Source organism: Parus major, chromosome 7 (genome assembly GCF_001522545.3).
Source record: "Parus major isolate Abel chromosome 7, Parus_major1.1, whole genome shotgun sequence".
Classification (NCBI taxonomy): domain Eukaryota; kingdom Metazoa; phylum Chordata; class Aves; order Passeriformes; family Paridae; genus Parus; species Parus major.
In genome coordinates, this window is record NC_031776.1 from 18,724,033 (window position 1) to 18,739,797 (window position 15,765).

Here is a 15,765-nt window from a genome sequence, read left to right on the forward strand (position 1 = left end):
AGGCTGGCATCTCTTAGTTGTCATCTGTCTTCATTAAAGATTCTGCAAGAAGGTGGGGGTGGTACCTGAGCATGCTACACCCTTCCACATAGGACAGGACTGCAATGATAGAAACACTGTGGGTCTCTTGCTGCCAAAAAAAAAAAAAAAAAAGGTATAATTTGAATTCTTCTGAAGAATTTTCAGGTGAGTCTTATGAAAACTTAAGAAAGACAAGACATACATACATCAAGCCTCTTCCTTGCCTAGAATGTAAGTGTTCTCATATTCATTTGAATTTAGAAGTATATCTGAAGGGAATAGTTGCAAACACATTGTTTCTGGTGACACAAACAAACGGGTGTGCCTGGTTACACCACATTCCACCCAAGTGAACAGACTTACATCACAGTCATGTTTTCCCCACATACAATGTATTTTCTAGTCCCACTCCCCTCTCCCACTCCAAAATACACCTGTGTACTCCTTCCAATTCTACTTCTCTGCCCCATTCCCACTTCGGGTTCTCAACCTCTCCATTAACGATTTTTACCTAGCAAGTACAGGAAGAGTTTGGTGAGTAATTAGTTCTCTAAACTTTAAATTCCAAGTAAGCAGCAGAAGTGTCAAGATATTGAAGAGCAGCAGATTGTCACACCACAAGTCATGTGGTTGCTGCACTGCATCTCCACAAAAATTATCTACATTACTCACACTCATGAGGGGGTTGACTTGTCGTGATCTGTCATCTGAGATGCAAATATTTATTGATGGCACAGAAGTATTCCAACTTCTACTTTTATTACTCATTCTTTTAATGCTGTTAAGAGGCAGGCTTTGGAATGCCAAATTCACTCAGCTTGCTCTGCAGTAAGACCAAAAGAAGTTACATTTTATCATTATTTTGCTTACACAATAAATAATCCAGCTGCAGAACAAAGATCTAAATCCGTAACTACAAACTGAGAGCTGAAGCACACTCCACTAGTGTGCTATTGTCAAAAATAAAGCCTAAGAGTAAAAAGTCCTTCATTAAAATTACAACAATTGCAAGAGAATAACTTTTTAAGTACTTTTTATTTTGTGTCCTAGATACCATCCAGGTGTCCAAAATCATTATTAAAATCCATATTTTTAATGAGCTCCAAAATTTATTTCTTTTTAGCCAAATAAAGAGGACACATCCCTTTGGTATAGAGAACACTGCCACAACAGCTCTCCTCTACTCACAGGTCCTCATACCAAGCATTATCCCATGCTTTATGTAGAACAGCATCTGCATTTCCTTCTGCTGGTTTTTCACTTTTACACACCCTTACTAGACACAGACAGTGAAGCAGCCATTGTATTATTGTTCAGAGCTTTCTCAACTGTTCATGTGCATTAAGTTCACTTTATAGACCTTCATCAGAAAACATCCTTTCAAAACAGGCAAATAATCAACTCTGCTATCACTATTGTTATTACTATGCATTCAATACAATTTCTGAAGTAAGAAATGGGAAAGAAAAATGTGTATGACTCTTCTGAGCACACTGTAAATGGGCAGTAAAGCAAGGTGATACCATTAAAATTAAGATAGCTTTCATTTTGCTACCATAAAGAGTTTCTTTTGTTTCTTTTAAGTAATAAGCTATAAAGTTTCCAGGCAAGACAATATTCAAGAAAGTTTTAAAAAGTAAAAAAAGTTAAGTCTTCAATGGCTGTTAGAGCTTAGAACCGCAAAGGGCCTTTTTTTCAATATTTGAGTTCTCCAAAACAGATTTCTGGTAAGGATTCCCACAAGCCCTGCATGTTTTGTAGTTAATTTCATCTTCTTCCAGATCTGCCCTTGTCAAGCCAGGAATGGGACTGATTAATGGTGCTCCTTTAGAAGTGGATGCTTCATCCAGTTGAGAGCCATTGCCAATCACTGTAAGTCTTATTTAAGAGAGGAGAAAATTATCCCATAAAACTGCAGTGTGAAGGTGAAATTTTCCATCTTCCTGCTTCTGTTTTATCCTCACATATCCCAGACACATTCTGAAATTCTGTGAGGACAGAAGCAACTGCATCTATAAGACTAGAGTATACTGTCCAAGGGGGAAAGAAGCTTAGGAGTTCAGCAGGATTGCTCACTCTGCATTAAGTTCCAAAAACTTCTTGCTATCTGTGATAGTCCTCGCTAAAAAATATGAAAACTTTTTAGAAGCAGTAAGAAGTTACTGTAGTTATGCTCATAACATAAAAAAAGAATCTCAGGCCCCATAATAAATTATTCAAAACAATCAGCAGATAACACAAGCACACTAAGTTTTAGTCCCCTACTTGACTGTAATACTCAAATTTAGACCTCCTGAGATCAGGAGCCTCACTCTTTCAATGTCAGCAGCAAAACCAGACCAATATACTTTTCATTACTCTCCAACAGGCCAGACGTGTGGAGGGCCAGGAGGATGCAAGGCCCGTTCCTGTGATTTATGGTTGGTAACTGCTCTTCTGTAGGCAAAGCTGAGAGGGAACATTTGCCAAGCCTTCAATTGAAGAAAGCCTGGTGAATGGAAGCTGGAAGAAAATACGGGTGGATCCAATGAAAGTGCTGTTTATTATGCAAGTGTACTCATTAAGAGACCTCTTTATGTCATTCAGTGTAAACAAATACCTGCAGCACTACCAGGCAAGGCAAAAAAAGCCTTGTTGTGAAGCAGAGTGGCAGACTTGTTGAGACAGTCATGGAAGACATCATTACAACCTATTTTAATATCAACATGTACACACACCCTGTTGTACTCTCTAAATCACAAAATCATACCATGTGGAACAAACATCATCATCATAAGGATCACACTTTTCTTTTTCTGTTTGTTTGTACTGAGAGCCCTTAATAGCTGCTTATACTGTTACTCTGGCAGTGACTACAGTTTACATAGAATGCCTGGGTTCACATTAAGCTACCTGTCACATGGACTGACAGCAATGCAGTTGCAGCACACTGCCTGCTTGGGCAACAGCTTAATACTGCTTCCAGGCCACCCTACACGTGGAGAGGAGTTCCAGCCACTGCACAGATGTATCAGACCTTCTTTTCCTCCATAAAGCAGCTTTGTGCAAGGGCAGAACTGAGGCAGGACACAGCAAAGCTGTCCACAAGGTGCCTACCAGCAGCCTCAGGCTCAGTCTTCAGTCACTATTAGAGATGTTCTTGTTAAGGGACTGAGAGAAGCTCAGGCTAGCATGTGGTCCCTTTCACTGCTCCATCACCCTACAGCACGCAGGAGACACTTCTGACTCTGTGGAGAAAGAGCAAGTCATTCTATTTGACATCAAATGTTAAGTAACCTTCTATGTGTGAGGATTTTCAGACAAAATTAATACTTTTTGGCTGCACACATACTACCAGTCCTGAAAAAATGACAGAGGGGGGAAAATGTGACACTTAGTCAAAGAAAGAAAAATGCAGTGCAAAAAAAAATATTTTAAATATATTTATATATACACACGTGTATATATAGGTATAGAGCTAGAATTGTTTCTGCTTCCTAATTACTAAAACAGCAACCTAATTACTAGATTAGATTACTGTATTACTAAAACTCCATGGCTACACATGACCATGCATAATGTCATAAAGCTGGTCTTCCACAGAAGTTATATGCTGATAAAACACCCAAACTCAGCAAAAGTTGATTTCTAATTTATATTGGCAGAAGATCAGACTCAGGACATCTGAGTAAATAAATTATATTTAAGTGTAGTACAGATCCTCAAATCAGTTCAAGCACCCTCGAAGAAATTGTAATTTATACCTCCTGCAGGCCTTACTGTATGCAAATAATTTGGTAAGACTCTGACAAAACTCTTTATGCCTGTAATACAGTTTCATAAAATTAATGTTCTTTTTACATTAAAATTCATCTAGGAAAACAAATGCTAATGTTGGAAGACAACTAGCCTGTCGTATGAAGTCTAGGATGTTTCACAGGAAACTCTATGAAGACACTGGGATGGGAGCATGAAAACCCCTGACCATTCTTTTTAAATGTATGACTTAGGATTTACTAGTCCATGTGTACCAGGCAGCCCTAAAGCTTTGCAAGAGATTCACAGGAGCCCCAGGTGAAGTTAACACAGGTCTGAAAAAGAAGACAAGATGCAAGTGCTAATATCTGGATTCCGAAGACTGTTTTTATAGAAGATTAGCTAATCTCACTTTTTATTTGAAATTTCTACGTGTGAACAGGAAACAAAGGCAAGATGTTGGATACTACTGCCTTGGCTCTTCATTCCAACAAGCCTTCCCCATGACAGAAACCCACAACCATAAGTAAACAAAAATTTCAAACAAATTCCATAAAAATCCTTCCTATTGTGGTCAAGGTCTCAAGTCCGCCACAGGTATTCAAGGGAAGCAGAGGTCCTTTGCATATTGTGCAGAAAACACTGGATATGGAGGACTGAAATCAGAGAATCACTTTATGGACCACATAGCTGACAATGTCCTTGCTTTGACAGATACCTCCTCTCTGTATATAGCTTCTCAGTGTGCTGTGCTCTAGTCTGAGGGCTGGAAGAGGATGGCAGATTATTTAGCAGATGTCATTTTCTTAGTCAATGCACTAGGGTTATTTTAAAACCATTTAAAAAACATTTCCTGGTATAGATACAAGACTACAGAAAGAAAATGTGAAAAAAGTTATGGTTTGTTCCTGATAAACATGTTTTGAGATGAGGATGACCACCACATTGTTTTTTCACCAAAGAGTCTTGGTAGAATTAGCTTGAAACCCTAGAGAACCCTTAAAAATAAGTGTAAAAGCAGATGCTTCAAGGTAAATTTGAAGTTTTCTTTCCTTTGAGGCAACTTACTTAAGAGATTTGTTAGTAGTATTTAAAGCTCTAAACCACTCTGGTGTTACACCTGAATTATTCCTGTTGGGAAACTAGGCAAAACACAAGGGATACTTATGTGATAGATACAAGCAGCTGGGTTCTCTTCAAACCTTGGAGTCAGCTCTCGATGGAAGAGTAAGCAAGATAAAGTAGTATTCTATTTCTGATAGCACACTCTTCAACTTGACAACTGAAGGTAAATGTCAGGCTAGAGATTCAGACTCTCACCATGACTCTAACAAACCATCAGCCTATTTTCAAGAAAATCAACCTGTTAAGAGGTAATTTTTTTCCTCCAATAAAACCCGAAACAAACAAACAAACAGAAAAACACAATGAAACTTTCTATGTATCATGCATGATACAAACTGCTTAAGTCTGATGAAGAATGTGTGATTCTGGAGCCTGGAAATGCTATAGAGATCTCATTTTTATCTCTACATCCTTGTCTTGTAACCAAACCCATTTATCAGTGTTGGCTGAAAGTCAGGACATCTGTTCCTGATGAAATTTTGACATTTCTAACTTTCCATTTCATTCCAAACTGGAAGAAAACCAAGTATTTTTCATGTTTCCTTTAAATGCTCTAGAAAACAACAATTCCAGATTAGCACACATGACTACCTCTAATTAGGACAAAAGAGATATTTCTTGTGTCAAAAATCAAACTGTTTCATTATAACCCCAAAAAGTGACATTTTGAAATATCTCATTTTCTAGAGCAGTCAATATTTTACTTCTTAGAACTATTTTTTGATGTAATGATATTTTTTAAAAATAGAAAAAAGCACATTGCATCAGAGTGATGTGATGCCACTGTGGTATATAAATTACTCTCTGTCAAACACATATACAAAAATATTTTTAACTATGCATTTTATTACCAACATAAAGAATTAGTGAATGTGAAACTAAAGACTGGCTTCTCTCTTTTTTTCTCCTAAGTCTGATTTACTCTTGTTATCCTGAACACAAATGGAATAAAAGCCTTTCCAGTAAGGCATGTGATACCTGCTTTTTGTTGTCTAAGCACCTCTTTCCATGAATTTTTTCAAACCCAATATTATCTTAAGGATATTGCAGTGTTGAGAAGAAACAACTTAAGTGGAAAAAAACTAAAATTATCCTCAAAATGGCCTGTTATAATCAAATTCAATGTTGTAGGAGACTCAAAGCATTGATCCTAGATGAGAAGAGAATGTGTTTATTTCAAAGCAACTCAGACTTCATTTTGGGTACCCACAAGGCAATTCCTGTCTTAGGCAGAGGAGATCCAGCTCTATTCCTCAATTTACATCCCATCTGCTCACACACCAAACTACAATAAAACCAAAAGATCCATCCTACAGAAAATGGAAAATCCAGCTCTCCATTCAATCAAATGTTACGTTCTCTGCCCAAATTTTCTTCTGTAGCCTTCCAATGAACTTCAACTTAATCCTCTCCTTTTTTTCCAATACAGTTTACAAACTTCATCCAGACATAAATCTCAGGAGCACCCTGGAGCCCTGAATTAATGCCATTCAGTGAGGTTTATGATTTCACACAATTGCCAAGGTTGGAAGAGATGTCTGGAGATCATGAAGTCCGCTGAATGGTTAATCAGTCCAGGACTATGCCCAAGTTTTTCAAGTTTGTCCGCAACTTAAGACTCCACAGCCTCTGGGTAACCTGTCACAGTGTTTCTCTACCATCCCAATAAAAAGTTTATTTAGAAAGAATTTCCTGCATATCAATTGCTTGTTGTCTCTTGTCCTTTCACTGTACACCTCTAAGAAGAATCTTTGTCTACCAGCACTCCCAGGACTCCATCTACGGTTCAATTTGTTATCATCATAACAATGCAATCACTGTTAATTTATTACAAGTGTTGTAATACTGGAAAAGTTCATATTTTCAGGCTATTCTCTTATCATATCAGTTCTCACCCTTCTTTCATACTACTGTGTGGGAAAACTTGACAGATAAGAATCAACCACTAAATTACCACTCAATTGCTGCTTCAATATATACACAACACGTTTCTGCTTGTTGTCTAACCACCTACTTTTCTTTTTCTCAACAGTTTCTTTCCAACATGATGCCCATAACAGGAATTAATTATACCCAACTGGACCTGATCATCTCATCCAGCAGCATGCTTCGGACAACCACAAGTATTGAAGCATGAAGTTTGAGAAAAGCTAATGGACAAATGCAGAAAAGCTTGTCAACAAGCACATATTCATGACCCACTCATTTCCTAGAACTTTGTTTTCAACAGAAACAATTGGTCTTACCAGTTGCAAGAGGGATTCTGGTCTTGACAAAGCACTGGTCTCATCTGCTATAGCAGAGCTCAGGAGAGCTGCAGCCCTGATAGTCAACTGATGGATGAGAGGCTGGAGCCCTTCAGCTCCACAGCTGCAGAGATCTCCTCTTGGTTGAGAAGCACTACCTGAGCTCACCCACCACCCCAAAATTTCTAATCTCACTTTCATTTCATCTAGATTTAATTTTGTCTGCTTTGTCATACTGTAATGCCCACTGGTTTAGACTAGAATTCCACATTTACACTGCCCAGCAGTTTCAGCAGTTGCCATATCAAGGCTGTTTTCTGTGCATCTTAAGGAGCATACCTTGTTCAAGCAGTCCCTTTATAAAAGCACACCAGTCTATCTCCAGGTTTGGAGGCAACTGCTTCTCAGCAGTACATACATCACGCAGTCACAACAGACATAAGGAAAAGCAAGCGCAAGGGATATTACAACGCACCACTCTGATCTTCCTTTCATATTACTTCTGTGATCAGGAACTGCTTTTGAGTAAGCTCTTTACTTTGAGCTATAGAGGACAGTCTTATTTCAAAATAAGCAATTCCCTGCCACTGCAGGAAAGAATCTCTCATTAGCCTAGGCAGTTTAGCTTGTTTGTACCATTTCAAAGTATACAGTATTGGTACAAAAGCAGTTTTCATAGTTTAAAGTTCTGTCAAACAACATAGGAAATTATAAACTGAGAGCAGTCTTTGCTTCCACTCTCTTCTCACTGAAAAGACAGGAGACACACAGATATAATAAACAACAGTACCAGTGAAAGTTCAGGTATCTGAACTTTCTCAATGTCATATAGAACTGAATTCAGTCAGGAACAGAAGTGGAATGGGAATGAAGAGATCCCAACGCTGAAGGATTTCAGCATCATTTCTATTAAGCCTTTTTCTCTTTCTGCTTGTGGAACTAAAAAATACTAAGTTTATGTCAGAGGATGGCAAATGGGTAGTGAGTAGATTTTGATGACACCATGTTATGTTGTTTCACTACTGATAAAAATGCAGCTACTAGCTTTTGCAAATGATAAACACTACTGCAAGCATAAATACGTAGCCGCCAGAATGTAAGATTTTATGCCAATGAACGCATTCCAAGCTCTAACCTCTGTTTGTGCACCAGTGTTCACTATGTCAGCTAGATTTGTTTTTTGTAATATAGTACTATATATAGGTTATTGCCCTCATGCATACAGGAGAAATCAATACAGTGAAGATATTATTAAAAGGAAGTCTTCTGCACTTGCACTGAGAAAAAATGCAAGTGATTTAGGTATTCTGCTTTACCTATCCTAGTGTGGCCTGTGAGCACAAAGAAAGCTTTTCATCACTTCAGACCAAACTTTAATGCACATCATTTATAATACTAAAACAAATTTTAGGTTAGTGAACCTGAAAGATACTTCATTAATACAAGGTAGTCTGGACACCCTTAGCATTTCATTCCTCCCTGTGCAAAACATAACCTGGATAAATAGCCAATATATATAACACGGTTAACTGGATGTTACTCTCCTTCACAATTCTTAAATTTTCTTAGTGATTGTACAATTATCTTGAGAGTTAAAATTTGATTGTGCTACATCAGTAATGTACGTGAGGCTTTACAATTGCTCAGAAATATTAAAGTTAACAACAGCAGAATTTGCTATTAAGAAAGTATTAACTACATATGGCAAAAAAAAATAGTTTGCTCTGGTTTTTGTGCAGAAGTCACAACTTTGTGTTATAGGTCCACCTGAAAATCATCTCTAAAATTACAACTGACCATGCTAAATACTCCAGTTCTCTCACCCTAGCTGCAACTTGACTACTTCAAAATAACCAGAAAGGCATCTCCAGAAACTGATGGATGCTATATAGCGTAGAGTTAGTCTTCTGTAAGGACTGTGTGCTATAAACACTTCCTTGCAGAGCACAGAAGTTTTCAGCCCATCTGATTGTCAGAAACTCTGCTCACCTTAAAGAAAGGCATTAGTGATTCCTCCTGTTTCAAGTGATCAGAGACCATTCCTTTCCCTTGACCTGGATGTCCCCCAAAATCTCTAAGTGCCCAGTGAGTAAAGTCACTCTGGTGGGAGACAAAGCAATCCAGGTGTTAGATCAACACCTCCAAGGGATTGTTGATACACATAATATGCATCTGATTTTCCATAAGGCATCAACTACAGTCTTAAGCATTCTACTGGATATTATATAAGGTTACATCACTTATAAAAGCTATCTAGTTTTACGCTGTAATTTTAACTTCTCAAAATTCCAAGACCATATCAAGACAGGCACAGAAACACCAAATGCTAATAAACTGTCAACCTACTGCAAGCATGGGATATTTAACAACTTGAGAAAAAAGAACAAACCTCCCCCCGCAAAAATATGGTCAAATAAACACTGTTCAGCTCAGGCCTCAACCCTGTTGACAGGAATAGAGATAGATTTAAGGGAACAGATTATCCCAAATGTTAATTTACTAAATATTTTGTCTGGACTAATAAGACCTGGTCTTATCTGGTCTGCAGATGTGTAGAAAGGGGCAGCATACCAGAAGCTGTTCTTTTTCCAAGAACAAATCCTTGGCAAACACCTGTTAATCAGTGAGAGAGGCAGAAGCAGGAGCAGCAGAAAGAGACACAGGTAATTTGGATCCAATTGCATGGTTACAATGCAGGCAGGAACCAAATTGGAGTTGCTACCAGTGACTGGAACCTGCACTCAGACAAAACCCTGCTAACAGTGGCTCTGCCTCAGTAATAGGCTCCCAGCACCCACTAGTGACCTGTCACTGAAACCTTTCCAGTGGCAGAGCTGTAGTTTAGCTGTCATACTTCTCTCACATGGATACTTTAGGAATCACTTTTAATGGCATTCTCTTCTGGAGCTCAGCATGCATTTCCCATTTAACTCCTAATTTTAAGATCAACACTAATGCACATGTGTAAATGGCCCTATATGAAGGACATGCAAATAGTGTGCATTTTATCCACTCCACCTTCTTTTAAAGGAACACTCTAAGCCTATGTGTGATGCATGACACAAGAGAGATGAGCATCAGCCAGTACTGGCAGGACCAGCATGGGTGAGTGTACACTGCACTGGTCTGAGCTGCTAAGACAGACAGGCCAAGATAGACAACAGCTCTCCAGGTAAAACAATCATTTTGTTGGGAAGTGTTAGTCTGCAAGTGTCAGTGGCTGAAGCTCAACCCTGCAACCCTAGGGAACAAAATCTGGTTATATAAAGATAAATGATAGAAAATAAGTAACTTAAAGAAATATACAGAAAAGGATAGAACAATCAGCAAGATATGAATGTATTTTAAAGCTATTTACTGCTAAGGCTCTGTTGTTACTTTTTTAAATGAAACTGGTTTAAAGTTGAAAAGAAACAGGTTTTTTAGTTATTTTCTTTTCAGTGCCTGTCTTTTTATAAAAATTAGCAATTTCAATGTCCTATTCAATTTCAACAGAATTAAGCCTTTAGTAAATAGCAATCAAGAAAAAAAAGGCCCTACATGTCATCTTATGAAAAAAATAAATTAAAAAAAATAAATAAATAAAGAACTGAGAAAGTTATTGTCAGAACACATGCATCCACTTAGATACAAATTAATTACACCTGAATGATCGGATTTTGCCTAACACACAGGGAAGTAAGCAAAAAATCTATAAATATTACAGAATATTTATAGATTTATAGAAAAAGGTTTCAACAGAAATAACCATCAGTGGTTAACCCAACCTCTCCAGATGAGGTTTTGGGCTGCTGGAAGTATAGCAAGTTTGTACACTCTTCCAAAATTGGTATCCTGTCTAGCTTCTTTTTTGTTTAAAAAAACACTGATACTAGATGTCCTAGGGAGTACAAAAATTAAATTTGTATTTATGCACTACACACCAGAAACACTTGTAAGACTGTATGTACTGACACCCAAATGAATTTTTAGAGTTAGCAAAAAATATATATACATGCCCATAAAGTCCTTGTATCATGTCACCCAGATCCACTAGGACTTCTGCTGTGTCATACTAAATGAAAATCAGCTGAGGTTACCTTTGAGACTGAATTATCATTACAAAAGCAAAGTTTCATATAAAAGCCATGAATTTCCATATGCTCAATGTCTAGAGTATCTTGATCGGGGCAATACTAAATGATGTGGCTGGCAGTTCAAGTCAGTGCAGCTGGAGGGCTGTTGCTATATATAATCAAGCTATCTCTGACCTTATGAGCCATTCCATCAACTGCAGAATATCAGCACCACCTTTGAGAACTGCTCCCCACCAAGGCCAGATTACAATAAAAGCAGTATAAGCTTAGTTTGCTTATTCATGGAGTGATTTCATTAGCTCTGAGCCCAAACTGCTGCTTACAAGATGAGGGAAATAAATATAGTGTAACTACAGTGCAAAGATTAAACACGAGTAACTTCAGTATATGAGCCAAGTGTAATGAAAGCAGTAAAATCAGACTACTTGACTCAGAAGATTGCTGGACCACATCAGAAATCTGTTTAGTCAGGAATCCTTTTGGAGGACTCCGTCAACTTCTGCCTTGAAAGAAGTCTCTAAAACAAACATGTCTTCATGTCCAACAAGCACATTGATTACTGAGTGAATACTGTTTTTGTAAAAGCACATGCTCCTCACAGAAGACGTGCTTAGGAGTTTAGGAAAGGATGCTGCTTCTGTGCTGTGAGGTCTAGCACAGAGGGAGAAGAGCCATGTTATCCCATAAAAAAAGAAGAAAATTGTATTTGCCCAAAATAACAGTTGTTTCTTTATCTTTTCTAGGCCAATCAAAACTACAGCACCCTGCTATTAGTAAGACCAGTTTCAATTCAGCTTTAACCTGTCTCACACTGGAACTGGAAAGGGTCTAGGGAGACAGATTTATTGTTGAGTACTTACATCACCTGAAGGCATTGTACAGTACAGGGGGTATACTAAATATCATGGCAATGAGATTATACCTCAGACCAAAGCTTATTTCAGGAGCACTCATTATCATCAGATCCACTTGCTGAGGTGACTAAACATCCAATTAATGTTCTAATCTACCTTTTCCTTTCATTCAAGAGGGCTGGTCAGGGATAGCAAGACAAGGAAATCAATAAAAAGTAATTCATTTCAAAGGAGAAAAAAAAATTAAGAAGTATCTAGATTATTTTCTTGGTTTGGTTAGGTGATTCACCAAACCAGTAACAAACAGCAACAACAAAAATCCCCATATGATTAACTCTGTAAATAATACGCAAAGAATATATGCAAAGAACAAAATTTCCAAGGTCTATCATTTCAATTCCACCTGCAAATACGTACACACAAATACATATGCATATAGAATATAAACATATATATCAACTTTCAGCATTGCAAGTTGTAGCCCCCAAATATGTCAAGAACTTTGTAATCAAAGACACATAATGTCCAACTCTCCCAAACTGTATTTCTTACTATTGTGAAGATTCATGAAGTCAGGAACCCTTCCTATGAAGCAGAGGAATAAACCATACTACTCCAGCAGCCTAGCAGTCAGCTGCTATGAAGCAGTCTGAAAATAATGATATAAAACACATAATCAGATTCTTAACACCTTGTGTCTGCTTACCTGCCAGTGTACAGAATTATGAGAGCACCTGTACTAGAGTTAGGGTACCTTGCAAAACAAAATAGAGAATACACTGATGTTACAAGTATTACAGTACAGTCATAGATCTAAAATAAACCTGGAAGTTTTTAAAATGTGTTACAGAATCTATTTTTATTTTTTCTTCAGCTGCTACCATTGCAACTGCTAAACGTTTGCAAGAGCATGTTGCAGGATGATGATGTGCATGAAGGATTTCTGTAGCTCCCAACAACCAAAGCACAGAAATCTGAAAAAAACAATTAACAATAAGCAATAATAAAGCTTGATCATTCCCCTACTCAAAGTCATATACAATCCTCCTGCTTTCATCACTGGAAACAGGCCCAGTTGCTTTTGCTCAGCCTGCTTTAATAAAATGCTCTACACGAAAAATCACTGTTGTGCCATGCTGTGTGGATTAATCCCACACAAAACAGCCTGATCCTAGTCTCACAGCAGAGTTTTGAAACTGATTTTAATTTTAAAAGGAAAAAATACTTGTCTAAGTAATTGTTAATAAAACATCTTTGGAGGTCTCTCACCTACAATCAGGTTAGCAGAACACACTTCTAGATATAAACTTCAAAAACAGTCTAATGAATGAAAGAGAATTTTAAAAATACTGGTTTTCTCATCTGTATGTATAACTAACACTTAAAAACATAATGCATTGCAAAATTAAACATTACTTTAAATGAATGAAGGAAAATAATCAGAGTAAGTAGATACAAACTACTACATAATCAGAGTAGCTTCTACAATACTAACAACAGCCACATCAGGAGTAGCAGAAATGTGAGTTAAACTTGAGGCTGAAACTATCTCTCTAACTGTTCCTCCATCAAAGCACAGTCCTATTGTGATGCATATTGCAGTTCAGATGACAAGAGATGCAATATCATGCACTCACTTTCAACAATCATAAGTACACATCATACAGATTGAAAAAAAAAATCAATTATCTGACATCATCTAAATACTTGTAATTGTACTCATTACTCCAGTTGTAACTATACTGCAGTATTTAACTCAATTGTTTCAATTAACTTTTCACAGCCTCAGATTTTCAGGCAGATGACTTTTGCTTGTCTTGTTCAGTAAATCTGTGAAGCAACACAGAAGATAACAGACCGTGACAGCTTATTTTTCAAAACAAATATGGTCCTGTCAAACAAGCTAGCAATGCAACCAGGGAGAGGGAATGCTTGGGAAATTTGAAGTGGTACCTGGCAGATTATCTGTTTTACCATTTTTAAAGAATCTTTACAGCCCTTCTCTGGCATGTAGTAACTACCAGTCTTCCTTTATCTTCCCTGACTACCCTAATAGCATGCCTAAGAAGACAACACTGAAAACACGTAGGTGCTGGCATAAGGAATCGTTCTTTTGTTCTCTGCTGTTGAGGGAACACCACCTTTGTCAGTCGGCGCAGCAGCGTGCGCAAGTGAGCACCCACTTGGCTTCAGCTGCCTCCCCGTGACAGGCGGCCCTGCTCAGCACCCGCAAGGAAACACTCACAGAAAATACAGTCACTGCTGACCGATGGCTAATCTGATGCCTTGTGTTTAAGTACACGTACACGTACTTATATATTTGTGAAACGCAATTTATGAGTTCAGCAGCCTCGAAGAACGGTGAGTTTGGTTCAGAGATGACCAGCGTCTGGCGCGTTTCATCACTGAGCTTCCCCATCCTGACAGCCCCAGGAGCGTCCCGATACCCGGCACGGACCGCTCACTGATACCATCTGCATTGGCAACGCGCAACTCTGCTCAGCCTCGCTGCCCCGGGCTGCCCTCGCCAAGAACTTCCCTTCCCACCTGCGGCCCCAGGCTGACAGCCGCCGCCGGCCCCCAGCTCCCCGCCGTCGCTCCCGACCGCTGGGGAGAGCGGCCCTGCGGCGGGGGCACGGACAAACTCTCCTGCCGGGACCACTTCCCGCCGCGGCCCGTCGTCACTGCTCTTCTTGCGGAGCTTCTGTGAGGGGGGCGGACAGGACCCCTCCGCAGCCCGTGGGTCGCGGGCAAGCGCTCCGATGGGCACAGGTGCCGGGGGGCCCTTCTCCCCCGCCCGCCGCGGCCGGCGCAGGTGGCGGGAGGGCTGCGCCCATTCCCGGGCAGACCTCGCCTCCTAGCGCCCGCGCCGGGCCGCGCTGCAGACAGCGGGAACGCCGCGCCGGCTGCCTCTCGAAGCCCTCCACCTTCCTGCATCGGGCTCGCTACGTGACCGACCGAGGAGGCAGGGATAATGCAAGGGCCCGGTAAGGCCGGCAGAGAAGCAGCGGCAGGGGAAGACGCTGGGCTGACGAGGCTCCTCCGCTGCCCTTGGGCCCGCCCAGCCCAGCCAAGCCCGGGGCGGTGCGAGGGGCTCGGCGTTACCTTTCGAAGAGCAGCCGGATCATGAAGATGCAGAAGGCCAGGGGGAAGGCGAGGTAGAGGTCCTCCGCCTGCGGGAAGGCGGCTTCCTCCGTGCTCTGCAGGTCCGCCCAGGTGACGTTGTGCGGCAGCCAGAACCGCTCGTTCCAGAACCAGGCGAGGATCCCTGCCATCTTTGCTTTGTCTGCCGCGGCGCCCCTCGCTCCGCTCCGCCCGCGGCGAGGCGCGTGTGAGCGGCTGCCGGGAGAGAGGAGGATGGAGGCGTGTGTCAGCCCCGCAGCCGCGGATGATGCTGCCGAGCGCCGCCGTGCAGGTTCCCCGCCCGGCGGGGGCAGCGGCCGCCCCGCCTGTCACACGGCCGCGCCGGCACCCATTGGCTCCCGCCCGCGCCCGCCGCTGCTCGGGGCCCCGCCGGGCGGTCCGGAGCCGCCTTCCCCCGCCCCTTTCCCCTGCCGAAAGACTGCACCGCGGCCCGAAACCGAAGTGACACGGCCCGAGCAAGAGGGACCCCGTCCCAGGGGCTCTCCCCGCGGCCGAGGCTGCCGGCGGCAGTGCTGTGCCCACGGGGCGCAGCCTCCGCCTCAGCGCCGGCCCGGGGCCCCGCCA

General features: G+C 40.8%; 1 protein-coding gene across 2 annotated transcripts in view; it reads right to left on the minus strand.

The window, feature by feature from the left end:
* Nucleotides 1-15,434, minus strand: part of CERS6 (ceramide synthase 6) — a 100,073-nt gene extending 84,639 nt beyond the window's left edge. The window contains exon 1 of one of the 2 annotated variants that reach the window (XM_015634272.3): nucleotides 15,163-15,434. In XM_015634272.3, the coding sequence (XP_015489758.1) occupies nucleotides 15,163-15,332 (170 nt within the window). In that variant the 5' untranslated portion in view covers nucleotides 15,333-15,434. The remainder of the gene's footprint in view (nucleotides 1-15,162) is intronic. The other variant, XM_015634271.3, reaches the window with a different exon arrangement.
* Between the last annotated feature and the right edge of the window lie 331 nt (nucleotides 15,435-15,765).